General features: G+C 42.1%; 1 protein-coding gene and 2 long non-coding RNA genes across 5 annotated transcripts in view; 2 read left to right on the top strand and 1 right to left on the bottom strand.

Moving 5' to 3' along the window:
- FHIP2A (FHF complex subunit HOOK interacting protein 2A) overlaps positions 1-7,989 on the bottom strand; it is a 34,406-nt gene extending 26,417 nt beyond the window's left edge. The window contains exon 1 of one of the 2 annotated variants that reach the window (XM_071749469.1): positions 7,706-7,989. In XM_071749469.1, coding sequence (XP_071605570.1) covers positions 7,706-7,750 — 45 coding nt within the window. In that variant the 5' untranslated portion in view covers positions 7,751-7,989. Of the gene's footprint in view, positions 1-7,247 lie in introns of both variants that reach the window. The other variant, XM_071749470.1, reaches the window with a different exon arrangement.
- Positions 7,990-8,684: 695 nt separating this feature from the next.
- LOC139798588 (uncharacterized) lies at positions 8,685-14,146 on the top strand. Of its 2 annotated transcripts, XR_011726868.1 has the most exons (4): positions 8,685-8,768; positions 9,174-9,316; positions 9,673-9,962; positions 10,933-14,146. It is a non-coding gene; the product is annotated as an uncharacterized lncRNA (long non-coding RNA). The 2 variants fall into 2 exon arrangements; XR_011726869.1 differs by lacking the exon at positions 9,673-9,962.
- A 987-nt stretch (positions 14,147-15,133) lies between these two features.
- On the top strand, positions 15,134-20,295 carry LOC139798589 (uncharacterized). Its single transcript, XR_011726870.1, has 2 exons — positions 15,134-17,138; positions 18,377-20,295. It is a non-coding gene; the product is annotated as an uncharacterized lncRNA (long non-coding RNA).
- The last annotated feature ends 151 nt before the right edge of the window (positions 20,296-20,446 follow it).

The following is a 20,446-nucleotide window of genomic DNA, read 5'->3' as shown; positions in this document are numbered from 1 at the left end:
TTGAGATCTAAGAGCTTTGTCCTCAAGGAAAAAAAAAAAAACCATGTTTTTTTACATCTGTTCTTGATGCCACCTTCCTTTTCTGCAGGTCATGTTTTTCTCTCTCTCTCTCTGCTCCCTTAAAAATCCCAGCTATCTGAACCATACAGTTATTGCTATGCCTTTTATTTCCTATTAGCCAAAACTTCTAGAAGATCTTTATTTCATATTTTTTTTGTACCCCAGAGCTTTTGTGCCCCAGAGCTTGACAGCTTTTTAAAATTTTTAAAATAAATACATTCCCCATTTAATTTCTGAAAGAAAAAGAAGTTTCTTCTTTTCTGGAAGAATTTGGAATGGCCAGTTGGGTGTGACTGATCTCCAGGGATAATATACTGCAAGAAAGAAACACAGCCTCCCACACTGTCAACATCAGTACTGCTCCTTCCTCACCAAGCTTGAGAACTGAGTGCCCTCCAGCCCATTACACCATGGGCACAAACAACTGCTAAACCACAGGCAACATGTGAAAAAACGACCATGATTATTTTACCATTCTGCTCTCCAAAGTGAGAGCTGAGAAAAACACTGAGTTTGTGACAATATAGATGTTCAGAGCTGGTAGAATCAAGAATCCATAAGGGAAAACTCCTGTCACTCAAAAATTCCTATAAGGGGCTGTTGTTACTGAGGACCAATCCTACTTGCTTGAGGCTATTTTGTGTGTGTGCCAGTCACATCCTCAAGTGATGCTTTGGGCAATCCTAAATAAAAGACTCTCATTTGATGTGATGGTAGCAACGAGAGCCATGGGCAAACAGCAAGAATCTCATGTATAGGTTGGTATGTCCAGTTGGAAGGAGTTCTGTCTCTGGAGTCCAGTCCACAGATTTGCAGGGTGGAATGGAGCTCTGGGGATCACCACACAGCCTCCCTGTTCAAGCATGGCCACCAAGAGCCAGTTGCCCAGGACCATGTCCAGACAGCTTCTGAGTATCTCAAAGGATGAACATTCCACAACCTTTCCAGACACCTGTGCCAGGTTTCAGTCTCCCACACAGTGAAAAAGTTACCCCCTCAGAAGTTGGAGACACCACATTCGAGATTAACTTTGAATTCCTTCAGTGTTTCCTTGGAGGGCCCAAAAATTGCTAAGTTGCCTCAGTTCTTGGACAAACTGAAGTACAGGGCTCAGCCATCTGCATGCACTTCACTGGGTAGTATTGATTTCTCTGAAAAATTCTTTTAAGTTTTCCACTTCAGCCTTTTTTTTTTTTGTTGTTGCTGAATTTAAAGGCACGTAAATTTATCTTGGTGAAGATGTAAAGCCAGTGTATGATCAGCATGCCCTGATAAACAAGTGGAATGCTGACTGCTAAGTGCAGAGAGGATTTTAAAGTGCAAGACTTCAGAAAGTAGTTGGTGTTTGGTAACTATCTATGTCTGCATCCTGAGTGGAAATGTGCTCTCACAAATGGCAACTAGGAAATCCACCTCTGCTTACCCAGATCCTGACAGCCTGTGGTCTCATTCAGTATTTCCATGGCTGGGCACTTAGAGCAGCACTTTGGCACATCAGATACCACAGAATAAATATCAGGATACCAGACACTGGACAAAACTTGCTCATTTTACTGTGAAGTTTACTAGGTTGCTGAAATTCAGAAAAACTGAACAAACTGAAGACAGAACACTTGATATTTTGTATCTTCCTGTGGAGGTGTGCATTTCAAGAAATGTAATGATCATTTTGCATCTTTCTATAATAAAACAACACCCAAACTCAACTCTGTCTGACCGATGGCAGAGAGGCCATTTTTCAAGGAATATCAGGCCTTTCAGACCACTCTACTTCCAAAGTAACACATTGTAGATAACATTAACGATTTATCCTTGACTGAAGTGATTTCCTCTCCACTTCTTCTGGCTTCATCTGCCTCCAGATGAATTTAGGGCCTCAGAGCAGTGCCAGGAAAAGGATTTAACTCTTCAGCACTGTCAATAATTTATCCACTGCAGGACAGAGCTGTGGATATAGACATTCTCCCCCCCAAGAAACGCCTCCAGGGACTCCTCTCAGAGGTGAAAAGGTCATTCAGGAACAGGTTCTGCCCTTTTTAATTAAAATAGTAATTTCACAAGAGTCTTTTCTGATCAAGGACTGCAAGACAGAGATACCAAACAGAGATACCTTTTGCATGTGTGTACAAGCACACCTACTGGGATTATACCTTCAGCCTTGCCACCAACCAGACCTGGTGACAGAGCTGTGGCAGGCTCACCTGCATTGGGCTACCAGGCTCTGCAAATCCTAACAACATTGAAAAATTCTATTTCTTTATTTGTTCTGTTAAAATAGAGCCATCCTGAAACTCCTCTTCCCACTGCAAAAGGACCCAGTATAAATTTGCTTTTTACCACACAGCTTTTCTAGGGAATACTTAACAGGGTATTGCAATACCCTGTAGCAGCAATGCTATGGATTATTTGGAGAGAAGTGTTTTACTGACAAAAAAAAATTAAAGAACTCCAACAATCCTCTTAACTTAGTTATTCAAAATAAAGGTAAAGACCAAGACTAGGATATCAGTTTATAAACAGCATTGAAAAGCCTTAGAAAAACGTAAGCTCCCAAGCATTTGGCTGACATGCTTTAACACTACCAGGAAAGATACTTCTGGGAGGTAGTTGTAGTTGCTTAAATAAGATGAATTATTGGCTGCTAGCTGAGATGAAATGCATGTTACAGTTGCTAATCTGAATAATCACTCTTTTGTAAAAGTACAGAGACCTTTAAAAAATCCTCAAACAAAACAAATTTCACTGTGAAGGCCATTAATTCCTGCTATTTGTCTAAGTTGAAGAAACTACCTTAAAAGTGCAGTTATTTCTCAGTTACATTTATTCATTTTGATGTAATTGCATATGCTCTTACTAATTTTGAGCTATCATTTCCTAATCTCAAAGTTCTCCTCCTTTGGGTAAAAAAACCCAGCATCTTAAAGACTGCAGTGTAGATGTTGGTATATCAAGGAGCCAAAACTCACTGAATACTGCTAAAAAATGTCCCAGTGAGCAGACATTGATTTTTAGTTCTTCAGTCTGGTCCTCAGCTCCAGCAGTTGAGCTTATTGGGAATGAGTGAGTGTTCTCACTTAGGAGATAAACTTAACACATGCTGCCTTATCATTCTGGTGACAATATGTCACTAATGATCAAATCCTGCTCCTTCCAGGAAAAACGCTGCTCTCAGGAGTAGCATAGATCTTTGACCAGAACTACAGATTACTTAATTTAACATTTGACCAAAACACAATTCCACGTAGTTTTCAAAATCACACAGGATTTGTGTTTAGGCAGAAAAATAAAACAAAACCAAAACGTACAAAGAACAAAGAAACTTATAAATATTCAGTATTTGACAGCAGTTCCTTTGTGCTTTTAAAAACAATTGTATTTTTCATGTGTGCTTTTCAGAAGTGTAATTAAATGCTAAAAAGCACGGAAACAACCAAATCTGGTGATACCCTGCAATATCTTCTGGACAAGTTTACAAAATAAAGAAAACACTGTTATAAGAGAATAACAGGTACCATCTGGTCAGGAAAAGAAACTGGAAACTGGGCCAAAGAGAAACAAAGGGGAAGTGCTCACACACTGCCTGACTGAAACAAGGAAAACTGCAACAGTCTCACCATGGTTTTCTTCGATCTTTCTACTTCACTAGCACAAAGGTTTGCCCTGAGGGAATATCTGAGAAAGGACTAATGGTGGAAGGTTTACTTTATTTCTTCAGCTGGTGAATGAACAGAATTTATAATGGAAACTGCTTTCAAGTATAGAGTTAAGACTGCACATGCCTGTAAGCCATGCATTAGATTTTGTCATTAGAATTTGTTAATAGCAGCACAATATTAAAACAATCCATAATGTGAGTTCATTACATTAAATAAAGTGGGTTCAAATAGAATAAATCTTGTTCTGAGCAGTTATGCAGTTAGTGACTCTGGAGCAGTTCCTATAGCAAGGGACTCAGATTCTTTAAAAATTCAGTTTTGCCTCAAAACATGAACAGGTTAAATAGATACTTAAGAGCATATTAAGGTACCAGTTGTAAGAGATACAATGGAACAATAGGTTGGTAGAGAGGGGTCCCAAAAGCATGCAGCAGACACCAAAACCTAAATTTACTCCCAGGTACCACAACAGTAATATAAGTAATTGTGTTTGACACGAAATTGCAAAATTCAAAACAACTAACATCATATTTTTCCTGCAAGGTAGGTACACAGCTCAGAAACATCCATTTGATGTTTAAGGTGAAATACCATTAAGGTGAAACTCCTGAAACCCCAAACCAATCACAAACAAAAGTCCTTTGAACACCCAGTGACCACCATACAGACAGGCTATTTTGTCTAGGGAAACATGAGCAAAGAGCACAAGATAAGAGAAAAAAGAAGTCTAACTTGCTGCTTTGTTACTGTACACCACATTTTGTATGCTGCTGAGAATGCAGCACTCCTGGAATATGTTTGGGATAAAAGTATACCAGAAATGCACAGCAAAGAGAAAAAAAGGTTGGGGACAGCCTGCCACAGGTTCATTAATATGAACACCATAAAGCAATGACATTTCTATTCTGCCCTGAAGAAAGGTAAGAGAACAAAGACTCAAGTCCCCTCTCCCAGTCTCACCAACCCAGCTCTCTGAGGAAGATACCACAGTGGTGCTTGCTCATCTGGATGCTGCAGAGAAATCCAGAAAGGACAAGAATATCTGAAATACTGACAGGATTGACATATGATAAGAGATGGTAAAAATTAAGACTCGGTTGTAATGAAAATCAGGAATATCATTTCATACACTTGGACACTTTAGGCAGAAAAGACTGGAAGTTTTGAGTTATTCAAGGTAAGAACAAAATCTTGGTAAAAAGCACCTGATCCCTTCTGTTTGCCTCATCACAGTCCTGTCATGGAGGCAGTCAGTTACAGAGCAATACACTCAACAAATGAAAGGCAAATACTCCTGTGTGTATTTGACTGTCAGCATTTGGAACTCCTTGTCATAGTTTAGAGAGATGGCATATTCAGGGTAAGATAACAAGGATTATCTAACATCAGAGAAACTCTTACTATTTAAATGCATGTCTAAAGTATGCAGACCCAAGAGCCCTGAGGAAGGAGGGGAGCATTATCTAAGTGATGCACAGGAGAAATGACAGGGGAGAAAGGGCTATCAGAACAATTCTTGTTCAAAGTAGTCCTACAAATGAAAGCTAAGCCCAGCATTACCACTGTATTTGAGTATCCAGCTCAGCTGAAAACTGTTCACCTGCAACTTAATTCCTCCAGGCAGCAGGCACCCAAAACCTCTGAGAATTTATATCTTAGCTACCAGTTCTGTTGATGATATTCAGAGCTCAGAGTCCATGAGCTATACTTGCTTCTCAGCAGTAACAGCAAGTAAAAATGAAGGTCCAAATTCTCTAGGTTCTGAAAGCAGCAGGCAGCATCACTGTGGACTTATCTAATAATTAGGTTTTATACCAGTTCTCATTTTCAGAGTAACAAAGCTATGTAGCCCCCACACTCTATATTTAAAGAGAGAATGAAGCAATGATCTAAAGACACATACAACACCAAAACTGGTCAAAAGTTTCTATTTCTCAGTTCTGTGTTTAAAGTACTAGGTGAAACTTCCTAGCTAGAATGAAAAACATTCTTAATATCCTCTTGCTTTTGTGATTCCCAAGTTTCATTCCTAGCATGTGGTGTTTGGTATTTGTCACAACCCTGTAAATGCAATTCAGCTCAGTATTTACTATCAGAAGGCCCATCACAGTGGTGTGAGCAGGATGAGAGACAGCAGAGTTGAGCAATAGCATATAGGAAGTTGTCTGATAATAACCACTTGCAAAATGATGTTATCAATCTGGTTCTGGTTTGAAGTGTTTTTTTTCTAATTAAAAAACATTATTTAGTCCATACTATGTCGGTTCTTGCCCTTTTGCACTCAACTCACTCATTTTTCCTTTTTTAACAGATCTCAAAAAATGCAGTTCTTATTATTTTTTGTACTTCAGTAATGTAAATATTCTTCTAGGATAGTTTTTATTAGAAATCTTAAATTGGCAGGCCTGAAGGAATAACTTCTTTTCTACTCATCACAATCTCTCAATCATCCACCCTTATTAAAAATGTGACATAATGGGATTCCTTTAGTCAGGCACTTTTAATTTCTTCTTCCTCCTCCAATGTCTATTGAAGGAACTTATATGAAGCAATACAGAGTTTTCAAATAAGTTCTTTCATCATTACTTAAAACATTTATTTCCAATAGCCACTCTACCACTAAAGGGGCAAACTAGGAACCTGCAATTAATTAAAACATGCATTAAAACATAATTTTATTTTAAAACCCGAGTAGTCCTGCTAAAGACTGCAGAACTCCAGGCAGGAATAAAGCCAAGCATATACTCAAGTATTTGCACACCGAGGCGTTCATAAAAGCACAAAGGGTGCCCCTCACATGAGGGAAGATCTGGCCCCAAGGCTCTTTCTCCAACCATTTGAACGATTCTCCTTCAACACTATTTCACTCCCAGTTTTTAGCACCGAGCCACCTCTCCCAACTCAGCCTTTGGGAAGTGGAAGGCTTACCCTGAAAGGCCCTGAAAGCCAAAGACATTAAACAACAGGACCCCACCTCACGGAAAAGCAAACAAAATAAACCCTGGAGGCTGCAGGAGAGTCCTGATAAGCAGGCAGCTGAATGAGGCCTGCAGGGATGGCAGCTCCAGAAATAGGCCCTGATGCTTCCCTCTCCCCGGGGCTGCGGGAGATGGGCACGGATGTGTGGAGGCTCCATGATGAAATCTGCACACACAGACAGACAGACAGACAGACAGACAGACAGACAGACACACACACACACACACACACACACACACACACACACACACACACACACACACACACACACACACACACACACACACATCCCCCAGGTGCCCTCGGCTCCCTTTTCCACCCTGCCCCATTAAAAAAGAAACGCGGGATGAATTCGGAAGCGTCAACGCCACGCAAAAGCACCAGAGACAGCGACTGCTCTTGTCCCCCGGCCACCACAATGAGAAAAACCCCGAAAACCCCGCGGACTTCACCGCCTTGTTTATTTGTTTTGCAGAAAGCACACAGCACGGCTGAGATGGACCGGGTAAGGGCCGCCCCGGGGCACCGGGGCCTAGGGCAAAGGCACTTTACCCGCGGTGACAGCCCGGAAAAAGCTCTCGATGGCCGAGGGGGCTGTGCCGGGCCCGCCGCAGAGCAGAGCCTCGGGCAGCCGCCTCTCCCTCCTCTCCCGGCAGCCCCAGCTCCCGACAGCCGCGGGCCGCGCTCAGGCAAATCTCTCCCTTCCCGGGCAGGGCGCGGGCCCCGCCGCTAGCCCTGGCCTGCCCAAGCAGCTCGGCCTCTGCCTCCCCGCCCCGCGGCAGGGGCGAGCCGGGATCGGCGGAGCCGCGGCTGCCGGCGGATACGTGTGCTCGGCGGGGCGCCTCGCCGCCAGCCCTGCCCCGGCGGCGGGTGGGGAAGCGGCGGAGAAGGGGCTCCGCGCTGTGGGAGCGGACCGAGCCCCCCGCCGCTCCTCCCCGCGGGGCCCGCTCGGCGGGTAGGCCCGGCTCGCATCCCCGGCGCAGCGTGGCTGGGCCCGCCGGCGGCCTTACCGCCTCCACGGCGTGCTGCAGGATGGAGGTGAACTTGGAGAACATCCTGTCCCGCGACTGGAGCAGCCGCTGCCGGGAGGACCGCGAGAGCTCCTCGATCCGCCGCCGCCGCTCCAGGGTGAGGGCTGCATGCGGGGGCCTGACCGCGGTTAACGGGCGGGCGGGCGGGCGCCGGCTCTGCCTCTCGCTCCGCGGCGGACACCGTGGCACTGACACTGCCGGGCTGCGGCGCCGGCTGCCGAGGCTTCGGGTGTCCGCCCCGGCGCGGCCTGCAGGGGCCGCCACCCCCCGCACGCAGACGGCGGCGCCGCGGGGAGGCCCCGCTGCCGGGCACGGCACGGCCCAACACGGCCGGTTCCGTCCGGGGCCTGGCTCGGGGCCCGGGGGCCTGGGCAGCCGGGAGCGGAGTTCTCCCCGCTGGCGTTGTCGATGGAAGCGGGGTGCTTGTTAGGGGCCGGCCCCGAGAGTGCGGGCGATGTGGGACGCAGCCAGGGCCGGGAGCGGGCGGCGAGTTCCAGGTGCCCCGGGCCAGCGCCTCGTCTCTGCGGGCAGCTCCCGGGCAGGGCGGCGAGGGGCGAGGGGAGCTTTGTGCTGCCATCAGGTTTGGGGAAAGATCTCTGGGCCTACACGGGCAGTTCTGCTTCCTGAGGGCTGGGACCGCAGCCACCCGCACCTGCCAGCACGGCAGAGGTACGGAGCAGCCTGGCCTGGGTGGCCTCAGTGACACTGGGATCTGTCACTGCAGGGACTGTCTCGGGAAAACGATGAAACTCCCGGCTCTCCACAAAGCAGAGCAAGGGGGTTATAAGCTCGAAAGGTCCGTGACATCTTGTTGCTGCCGGGTGAGAGGACTGGGGGTCTTGTGACCTGGTCCTGTGGCCCTTTTGGGGGGTGCAGTGTAGAGCAGCATGAGAGGACTGGTGGCAGTGCGCTTGTCGCCTGTTTCACTGATGTTTTGTTTTGTTTTTTTTTTCCCCTCAGAGCTTTGAAAAAGACAAAGGGAGCTTTACTTTATCTCGAAGGCTTCGAGGAAAAGATGCTTCCTGCTGCAGAAAAGGCAGAGGTAAGGCGGGGTGAGCACAGGTTATACCTGTAGCTGGTAGGTGATGGGATGTTTCAGGTACAGCTGCCATTCGTGGGATGGTGTTTGGGCACTGGGCAAGTGGCAGTTGGGCAACAAGACTGATTTGGCACTGGGGGAGCAGAGTGAAATGTTGGTGATAGACCAAAAGAGGAAAGAGACAAACAGAGAAAAACTTTCTCATCAATTTGGCAATGAATGAATACCTAGCTCACAGGCTAGGCACAAGCAGAGAGGGATGAAGACAGCACAAAATCACTATTTAACTATTTAATATGTTTTTAGTTATGTCATCTGGGAAGTCTGACTATAGCTGTTGATCCTGTGATGAAGCCTTACTAATGATTCTACTGTACTGATTGTTGTTACTACTTCCATGCTTTGCAGGTGTGGAGAGCTACAGCCTGACTACTGTATTGGAAGTAAATACTAATCAAATGTGTGTGGACACCTTTCCTGAAGTAGCTAAGGAGCAAAGCTTGCTATTTTCATCTCAAATCCAGACGTATCAAATAACATAAATTTAAAAGGTAATTACTTTTTTGTTGTTTGACTTTTTAAAAATGTACTTATTGTGGGTTTGTGAAGTTACAGTTTATAATTGTTCTTAGGAAATGAACCTTTTCTATGATGTACATATGTGCCATCTCTGTGTTCAGTAAAAAGTTCTGTTAGACTTTTAAAGTGTGCCTACATCCACCCTGCTTATATGGTTTGTATTGCAGGTTTGTATTGCTTTCATTAAAAGCAGAAAAACAAGTGAGGAGTTGTAGGTTGGAATGGGTATATTTTCTCAGGAAGTGGGCTGAATAGTGGCACTGCTTTTCTTCATGAATGTGAGGGTGTTTACCATGTTAATGGGGACACTCCCATTTTCTCACTATAGATACTGCTTTGGATCCTCCATTGCTTCTGAAGAAAATGTGGATTTAAGGCACGCGTGGTTGATTAAGTGTCTAAGAGAACATGGTAATTTAAAGTGCTCTTTACAATCCATTTGGCTTTGCATAAATGTCATCTGGGTGTGCCTAGACCTTCCCATCTCTAAGCATCAGAATGTATAAAGAAACAGCAAGGTATCATGAAGATATAAGAGACAGATTTATAACAGTGAGAGTACACTCAGCACACTTCAGAATTTATGAAATCATAAGTCAGCTCTTCACAGATGGTGAGGTAAAGCTTTTCTAATGCTTGAGGGCCTCGTTACTCTTAGAGTGCCTAAACATTTTTTTAAAAGAGAATATTTCATTCTGGCTAGAATTCAGGTTTTGGTCATAAAAGTGACTTCTTATTAAGACTCCTCAATGTGAAATGCCTTGAAGTAAAGGAAACAAAGAAAATATCACAGTTACATGATTATCCATAAGCCCAGTGAACAGATTTAGTCTCTGCAAATAACCCTGCAGTCACTTACCAATGTATTGAGCTTGCATTTGTAGCCATACTGTAGAATCTAGTCTATGGTGCATATATATGTGTTGCAAACCATATATGTGGGGGTTTTTTAATGCTCTTTTAAAGTAGTCTCAATTTTCTCAAGTATATGGAAGTTTTTCTCACTGTTGGGAATATTAGGTAGATACTGGCAGGCTGGTAGTGATGCAGATCATTGAAGTCTAATGGAAAAATTATTTCACCAGTGTCAGTGCAAAAGAACTGACCTCAGCTGAGGTTACATTGTGTTTGGATACTTCTTATTCTCATTGGAGATGACCCAGTTATGAACAGGCTACCAATGTCATGTCAGTACATCTTCACCTGCTCATGCCTGGTGTTGTTTCCACTGAAAGAAACACAGGTATTAATACTTATTTTAATACTCTTGAAAGCAGAGCTCTCATGGTTTTGGTTTTTGCTCTTACTGGCAGGGTATGTCTCTTTTAGAGGTGGCACATGCAATGAGTGTTTCACCTGAATGTGAACTAAGACACAGATTGGAAGTGAGTTTATTTTAATTGATAGAGCTTTTGGGAACTTAGATTTTTCTAGTTCTTACCAATTAATGAAATTGTCTAGATTAAGTCAATTTAAATGGGGTGACACAGTGAGATAATGTGCCAGCCTTTCTATCTGAAAATCTCTCTGCTATTGAAATTGATGGCACCAGGCCAGCCTCTAATGGATGTATTTGTCTACATTACAGAAGGACTTCCTGCAGTCTGGACTTTTGCTCAGCATGATCTCTGCTTTTGAGGAGAGCTAAAGAGATGTTTAAAATCATCTTCACACCTTTCTGATTCTGGGCTCCTTTGTAGAAAACAAGCATTCTGTGCATTGGATAAGAAGCAGCATACAGTGAACCTGAAGTCCATACCATGCTTCTCCCAAGCTTAATCAGTTTCTTATATGTACTATCATATGTGTTTCTGTTCAGTGTCATTTTCCATCATGAATTTTCTGGTTGAAATTTCTTCTGAATTTCTCTTATTTTCATACAGCACCTCCTTCCTTGCTGATTGGCTCATAGCACCTTGTAGTCAGCCGTGATGCAGAATTTCTGCAAATCCCATTCTCAGGCTTGTCCTTGTACATGCATCTTGCTCCACATCTTTACATCTGCTCCTTCTGTAGAGACATTTGTTTGTCTTCTGATGTGCTGTGAACTTCTAGCTGTTAATCTATTGCCTAATTGCTTATCTGTCTTATCTACAAGTGTCTTTTTATGCCATCACTCATTGCTGCTGTGGAAGACATAATGTTGGGCTGGATGAACAGATACACGTGCTCAGTAGAACATTTCTGTTGTTCATACCTCAGTTGCACTGTCTGTATTCCCATGCTTTAGATTATACAATGGAGATGGATTATATAAAGGAGACCCCAAGGAGGTTAGAAGTACATGCCAGTGAAATGAGACATTTATTTTACAAACACATAATGTTTTCCTCAAGTGAAGCATGATGATCCAGGTTTTCCTCTGTACATAAATGTGTGAATGTTTTGCCAGGCAGTATCTGCAAGTTTTAGCATATAATAAATTACTGAAACCAGATAAAATACTCTCACAAATGATCAGGGAGAACTTAGCCAATCCACTGAAGTCTGCAGGTTAACAAGACCACAGGTTTACCTGTTTGCATTGTAGTAGAAGCTGAAGCAAAGAGAGTAAGGATAAACTTCTAGATTTATGCTGTGTTGCTCCTATAATAACTGCATGAGTCTGAATGTGGTATAAATAGACAAAAATCTGGATTTTGTTGTGAAATACTGTGAAAAAAAAAAAAACAAAACTGAGCTGTTCAGATGCTATAAATTGGTTCCCTCAGTCATTCATCTGTGTACTTGCAGAGAAGGAAGTCCAGCAACCAGAATCTGCGTGTAGTTCTGGGGGGAATTTTAATGCCTAGCCTTGACCCTACTGAAAAAATCATACTGATTAATTTTCAGATCAGCTGTGACTGTATTGATGTTTTCTAATGCTTAATAAGATTTCGTTGTTACTTACATCTTTGGATTTAGGCCTATGATCTCTTAATCCCTAAAATGTCATCAGATAATCTGTTTAATCATAAGCAAAAGCTGATTTTTACAGTCAATATGACTTAGGCAAAATAATTCAGGCACACTACAACTGTGCAAGTATAGAAGCTTTCAGCAGTTCTCTGTTTTGCATTAGTCCACAATTTTAGCAGGTTTTTGTTGGAGTTTCATTTCATATAACCTTGTCTTAAGGCATAATAGAAACAATTAATGGAGTTTAATATTAAATTTTGGCATTGTAGAATGTCTTAATTTTGAAGCAAGTGCTTCAAATATTTATGATGCAAGGTACTTGGTGGTGACTTTGTGATTGATTTTAGATTATTGATGGCATAATTATCCAGTAAGGCCCAAATACCAGTGTCACATCACTCTCCAGTGTTCACTATCCATAGAGTGACATGACAAAAGCCCAGTGTTGTAGTGTAGTAGGAAGGGGGTCTGTAACTCCGAGGAATTTCATTCGTGGCTTCCTGGTAGGAACCTCTTCTCATCAGCAGAGGGCACAGGTGATCTGTTTTTATCTGAAGGATACAACGCAACAGTGTTCAGAGAGAACAGGAAAAAAATAACCCAGTGTATCCAGTGTAGTTCCAGTTGGTATCTGCACTACCTCTGAGCTTGACTGCTGCACTTCACTTGGCTTGTAAAACCTTTGGTTGCTACACACAGCAGCTCATCACTTTAGTAATCCACTTGTCCCACTTGCTTCTCAAATGATGTTATCTAAAGCTACAGGACTGGTTTGAGTTTGAGCCCTGTGGCTATCACATCCCACATGCTATTTCCATCTTTGCAACAACTAAACTCCAATGAATTTAGAAAGGGTCTTGTGTTCATAGACCTTGACCTTCTTGACAACTGAGTGAATTCTTGTATGGTTCCTCAAGAGATGAGAGTGACCATGTACGTCACTATTGCATTATTTTACCTATTGGTGAGGGCAGAGGGAGCCATCTGAGCACTTCCAGTTGGTATCTGATGCTCAGAAGCTATCCTCTGAGCCAAACAGCATTTCCAGAAAAAGTATGTACAGCTCAATCCTTTGTAATTCTCTCTGAGTCATCAGCCCTGTAGGAATGAGCATCTGTGCTTGGCTGAAGCCTTAAAGGAACTGAGCTGAAGGCACTACTGACAACAAGCAAAGAAAATGAAGTCTGTAGCAGACTCAGGGTCATCCAGAAATGTTTCTGTTGCTCATCTGTGTTCTGCTTTTGCCTCAAGCTACTTTGGACTACTTTGACATTCAGTCCTTATGTTGCAAAATGCTGAAGTAAGCAGACCTGTGTTTGTAATCTGCCCAATATAATGGAGCCTGTTCTTTTTTAGATCTTAGTGGTGCTTTGATATCCTTGTTTCTGCCTGGCAGCTCATGTGCCCAGTGAAATTTTTTTCTCCATTTAATTTCTCTGGTTTTATGTCCAGAAGCTGTAATTCCCAGTCTCTGTGTCTCTTGGGAATATTCCCAGGCATTATATTGAGCTGTTACTTGTACCTGGAGTGCTTGACTGCTGCAGTCAGACAGTGCAGTTTGCATTCCCTTCTTCATCTCCTGCAGTGACAACCAGGTAGCAGAAAGAGAGTTGTTATATGTGGCATTACATGTGCAACATAATCAAAATTCTGGGTCCAGATATAGAAATCTTGTACTTGCATTAATCAGTTTCCATGAGCTGTTGCCAACCGATTCATCCCAGTGCTGGACCAGGACCTGCAGAGGGCAGCCTGTGCCTGCATTTTGCTCCAGCAATGTGTTCAACTGGAGAATTCAGTCCTCTGCTGGCATCTCTAGCTGTCAGTGGGACTTGCTGGGGAATAAACAACTGGATGGTGTGGAAAAGAATCAGCATCAGCCCTAAACTCGAAGAGGTTCAAAAGTAGATTTAAAAAAAAAAAAAAAAAAGAAAAAGTCAGCGAAATTAAACCTTTTGGTAATCTTTTTTTAATTTTAAACATATCAAAAGAAAAAAAAAATAGCTATACCTGAGCTTTAAATATCTCATGTATACAACAAATAAGTTTATTGCCATAAATCAACAGGCAAAAGAGAAAATATCTAGAGAATGTGTACTGGAATGTACTGGACAAGACTAATAGGAGAAGAAAAGTGTTTTCCTTTTTTTCCACATCTCCTTGAGAGTCTCTCAAGATTTTAGGTACCATTACCATATCCATTTGGCTGGTTGGCCCTTGTTCTTTCTCGAGTGTGTCCTGAGTCCTTGTGAAGCAGCCATTAAAATTTCAAGGAGGGTTTGTCTAGGAGGACGTGTCTACACCCAGGCATGTGCCTATCTGTGAAACTGATCAGTGCCAGGTTGCTATCAGGACTTAATATGACAAGGAACAAGGCATTCAGTTCCTGAAAAAGAGCCAGTACTTTGTGTCTCTCAAATCAGATTGCTTCCACCAGCTAATTAGAGGATGATCTTGATGTATGCTGAAGGGAAGCCTGTCCAGTTTCATGCTTCTCAGCCAGAGGGCCCTGGAATTCAGTGCTCGGAACAGAAAATAGGGATAAAGAAAATTGCTTCTGAGAAATGAAGACAGCCTCAGCAGTGTGTGAATTCCAGGAGTATGGGAAGAAACCTTAGTACCTCTTATGATCACATGTTGAATATAGAAGAAGGTGGAGGTAAAAGTTCACAGCGCTTAACTTGCCTCAAAATCATTTTAAACACAAACCATTAGAAAACTGTTAGTTTGAAATTGTTTATATGATCTTGCAATGCTTTTAAAACATGATAACCATCACACTTTACACCTCTCTGAAAGGTTGATGCACTTTTATACTGATTCAGATAATTACTTTGGCCCCAAACTTTGTGTTCCACATAAGCATGGCTGTTCACAGTAGATTCTATACACTTCTCAGAGTAGGCATTATCTGCATTTTCAGATAATGGCAAATGCAGGTGAATTTTTGCTTCTAATTCCTAAAACATTTTCTGTGTATGGAGTGCTGAGGGTTTAACTGGTTTATTCAGTATTTTTTGCTATTCTTGCTTGTTACTCATAAACATTTTTGCTTGTGTGAACTTTCACCAAGGAAAATATCTGTCAAGTTTTACACTGATAACATGATGTAAAAAATTACTCTGTGTAAAAATGCTTACACATTTAACCCACTTAGATTGCATAATTTAATTCAGTTTGGCCACAGCAAATTCTTTAGGGTAAAGGGTAAAATAGGGCAGACAGATAAAGAACTTACTTAATGCAGATCCAGTAACTCTTAACTTATAATTAATGATGAAGGCAGCTTATGGGATTGTTTCTGAATCTCCTGAAGGCATGCACTGAATACAAAATTAAAAGAAAAAATTATGTAGGAGCCAAGCTTCACAGCTTTTATTCATAGTACATACTCATATATGAGCCTGTGAGAACCTGATGCAAAACCTTGTTAAATTTCTCACTGTGAGCTCATTGTTGGGATCTTTCTAATGTGGAAACTCACATCAGGGGGATGCTGAAGTTCTTCAGAAGTTAAAGCTGGCCAACATTTAGCTGATCTTTCCAAACATGTCTCTCAGAATTGTATTTGTCCTTTTTTCCCTACAGGTATCTTTAATTGTTTTGGTGCAAGAGAAACATAGACTAGATATTTATTATTTGGGGGCTTTTCCTTAGCTGCCAGAATTACCAATATTTCTTTGTTCTATAAAACTGATAGCATTTATGTGATATTATGATCCTACATGGTCTGTGTAAAACTTCAGGGGTTCTTGAGTCTGATAGTCAGTACTGACGTAGGATAACATAGGTTCAGTTTTCTGTTTGTTGGTTTTTGGGTTTTTTTTTGCCATAAAAGTGCATAGACCAAAGATAAAATGGAGGGTTGAATAACAGGCAGAGAATTAAACAAACTGATTCTAGTCAATGAAGAAAATAATGAAGATGACTTTGGGCTTTGTCTGACTTTATAACTCTTTGTATATTTGGATATTTCCGGGAAAAAAAGACTTCAGCAAAGCATTTCTATTAATGTGTGCTGTGAATAATTTGGAGTTAATTCTCCTTTGATAGAAATTTCTCATAACAGATCAGTGGGAAGTGCCCTTGCACATATTTATGTGACTATGCTGTCCATTACTGACTGGTTGCAGATTCTAGTAACAATCTCAAATTGCAAGTCAGACAGCTTGGGACTATTTATTATGAGCTTAAATCCTAAGATTTAGTAATGTGTTAGATTCTGTTCCTCTCTACTATGACTGCTATAGGTCTGATTTCCCCAAGAAAGGAGCCAGTGGAGTTGTGGTGGAACATTTGGTAACAACCTGCAGAAAACCCCTGTAGCTTCCAGCATTCTTCATCATCCCAGTGTCATTCCAGGGACACACAGTTTAGAAGTCCAGTCCTGGCCATCTTTGCAGTTTGCCTTGCCCACCAAAGTTGTTCTTTGAAGCCTGCTTTTGTAAGAATTTATCTTTTATTTCAAAAAAAAACCCCTACTTTAGTCACAATGATCTGATTTTGTGAGGAAACATCCTGTGTTGTGCAAAGATGGCTATGTTCTGACTGATGAGTTGTCTACATCTAAGGTGTTATGCTGACTTCTGCCTAGTTCTTTATCCAAGCTAAGCTATTCTCCCTTGATTTTAATGAACAAAAAATTATTTACCTACAACTGATTGCATCTTCATTATTTTCAAAACTGCTATCCTAGTTTTGCATGTGACAAACAGGTTCAAAAGTGATGAAGGACAAACAATGAGAACACAAACCTCATCTTCCTGGGAATTGATGCTAAAAAAAAAAAATATTTTATTACCTCTTTTTGAGGGGGAAGAAAGGGTAAGGAGATTGGCAGGGACTCCAGGGACTGGAACCATGAAATTGTTGGAAAGCCAAAGCACAAAACTAGGGGTGGTGTATTACACATACACAGAATATTGGAAAGTTGATATTGTGTCCAAATTAGGTGTCTAAGTCTTGGTCTAACAGCTACTGAAAAGCAAAGGGGGAGATTCTCACTCATGTTGCTGTGCAGATCATGAATGGGGCAATGTCTGGCTGTAAGGGTTCAATAACAGTTAATGTTTTCACATAATTCAAAATTTATGAGTTAGCTGGACACTGTTGTTCTTTTAGGACATTTCTGGTTGTCTAAACCCAGTTTACTTAATGGAAGTAAAACTTTTTTCTTGTATATATTCACACAGTGGCTAAGTGACAGCAAAGTATGCTGCACAGAGCTAACAGTCCAATATTTAGGATGCTTTTCTTTGAAGGTGCAGGTTCTATTCTGTGATCTGACAGATTTTCTCTGTGACTTGGGACAACACTCTTAGCTCCTCAAGGGCATTTAGGCATCTGAAAATACCAATAGGAGATTTGGAAGTACCTGTTGTTTGGTAAAATATATTAAGCTGTTTGGGCATCTCTGAAAAATTCTGAGGTGCTTGTTTGCAAATACCAAACACCTTTTAAAATGATGACACGAGTGGATCTTTTCTCACTGAATTAGAAGGCCAGGCTGGATGTACCATCAATAGGGAAATGTAGGAGGTAGGATGCTGCTTCTCAGCTGACCAATTCAGAACCCTCAGGTAGATGCCTGGAATAAAACAATGTCAATCACTGCTCCTTAATGGACTTTTAAAGTAGTCAGGAAATGGCTCAGTCAATCAAACAGCTCAAGAGCTTGCTCCTGCTATAAAGTTTCTCTTCTTTCCTTTCTTTTCCTGCTAATGGTTCCTCCTCACCACTTCCTGGCTGTGCAGTTCTATACCTGCATTCTGTCAGCACCAGTGTTTATCTGAGCCTTTAGTTTCTTTCTCTGATCTTCTGTATCCTTAGTGGCAGGAAGCAAACCCAGTGCAAGAAAGTGAGCAAATCTTTACTAATTAATGAGCTAAAGGAGTTCCTTGAGGGCTAGAGCTGTAGTGATGGTTCTGCAGTGAGAGGAGCAGGAGCAGATAGTCTGGAGTAAGAGGAGGGGGAGCTCATAGGAGGGTGTGTAACCAACCCTTGGGAGAGCAGCAGTGAGCTCTTGGATTTGTTATCCATCTTCTCTGACTCAGCAGCTCTTATCTAAGCACCTGAGGTCTCCATCTGCAGCACACTAAAAACTCCTCTATATCTCCCTTTTCCACTTTCTACAGCTCCCTTCCTCGTGCCCCAGATATTGGCAGGATCTGAGACAGCAACTACAGGAGCTGATTCAGCTGCACACATGCAGATTGACTGACTTGTACTTGTGGCTAATGAAGATGTGCCTTCCCACTGCAGCTTTTCTCCTTCATTTTAATTTGTCTCCTTAAGTGCTAATTTGCTACAAAACTTGTAGGGGTGTAGAACTCTTTCTGAATTATACTTTTTAGTCAAATTGAGTTGAGATTCTCCATATGCAGATCTGAAAATTCTTCAAGGGAACTTGATGGACAAGCAGGAAAACAAAACTCTGTCAGCCTCACTTCCTTCAGAAACCCAGCTAAAAAGCTCTTGGTAATACTTGAGTGGTGTGTATTATCCATTTTAGCATTTGTTGACTAATGTGTCTGCCTTAGACTCTAAGGCCTTCTCTGCCTTAGAGACTTGATACAGTGAATGGAATAAACTCTTTATGTTCTATAGAAACCCAAATTACAAATGTCTTTCCTGTCCTATATCCTAGTAGTATAAAGAAAGGAAATTCCTAATTAAAAAGCTAATTTCTGGGTGTTCCTGAACCTTCTTTTTAGAGCCATCTATTAAGTCAGGAGAACCCTTGATAGCGGTAGTTGGAAACTCACTAAAGGAAGCACATAGGAAATGACTCAATTAAAAATACAAAATGCTGTAATATCACATTGACTGTGGAAAACCCTGGCTTTTTTTTTGGACAAGGAGGAAAACTTGAGTTGTTTGCAAGTGGAAAACTTTACTCATTTCAGAAAACGAGGAAAAAAGGAACTGTTTTTCGAGTGGATGTCAGATCACCAGTTAAGGATAATGCCACAGGACTTGGGAAGAAGGACTTGAGATTTCTTTCATTCTTGCTGCAGGATTTAGAAACATTTGCAGTGCACAAGAGAACAGAATGGCATAATGAGCACAACTGAACTGGAGTGTGGGGAACACAGGTGGTCCATGGCAAACAGGGCTGGAAATTACTGAAAGTGATTTCTGTGTGTGAGCATGAACACCAATTCAGACAAACAGGTGTGCTGATTCAGTTCTTCCATATGTACCACCTGATGTGCAGGCATGTGGCTGCTGCCTGCTGCTTCCATCCATGTCTTCTTACACACAGGCACCCCCCTACTTGGCTGCTGAGATGGGCAAAAACTCACTAACACAGGGATGGTCTGATGGAGCAGGTACACTGGCCAGGGTGCAGTTCAAACAACACTGGGAACTGCATCCCTCTGTTCCCAGCAGCATCCATTTCTGCCCTGTGGACTCAGTGGGATGCAATCTTTGCCACCTCTCTCAGATACAAGATTTTAGGTTTTGTTTTTTGTTTTTTTTTTTTTTTTTTTTTTTTTTTTTTTTTACTTTATTTTTTTTAATGGAAAAATTGTGTAGGCTTCTTGCTAGTATGCAGATGCATTGTGTATGGAAGAGCAGAGTGGAGGAGTGTGATTCAGCCTCTCCTGTCATTTATTTTGCAGGCTGGCTCCTCACTGAACATCACAGATTGTGCTTTCAGTTTCTTCGTTCACTGTTGCCCATTCTGAAATCGATATAATGTTTTAGTTTCACTATACTGATGTGGTCTTCTAACCTGTAATTCTTGACAGACTAGATTGTTTTGCCTAACTCTGGCCAGCAGCTAACAAACTGGTGGCATAGGGGTTTTCTTTTTTTGTGTGGCTTGGGAGTATTTGGCTTTATTTGATGGAGACCAGACTACTGTGGGGGTGTCAGCTAGATACTCATCTCGTTCTTCGGTTTCTCTGCAGCTGTTTGTTTGCTGCTTTTATTAAGGTGCCAGGAGGAAGCCGAGGACTCTTTTCCATATGTTAATGTCAAGATTGTTTTGGAAGACATTGCTATAATATTTATGTTTATATATTATTTACAGACAGATGTGCAGGTGTATAGTTGCTATCCTGTGTTGCTCTTCGGTGGGTGAATTTCAAGTCGTGCCACAGACTTCAGCGTCAGGTCCCAGCCGAGCTGAATCGCTGTGGAACGGCACTGCTAGGGATTTGGGAACAGGACCCCGTCTTCCCAGCACTGTCAGGAGC

Source organism: Heliangelus exortis, chromosome 7 (assembly GCF_036169615.1).
Source record: "Heliangelus exortis chromosome 7, bHelExo1.hap1, whole genome shotgun sequence".
NCBI lineage: Eukaryota > Metazoa > Chordata > Aves > Apodiformes > Trochilidae > Heliangelus > Heliangelus exortis.
This window is presented reverse-complemented; position numbering and strand designations above follow the sequence as displayed.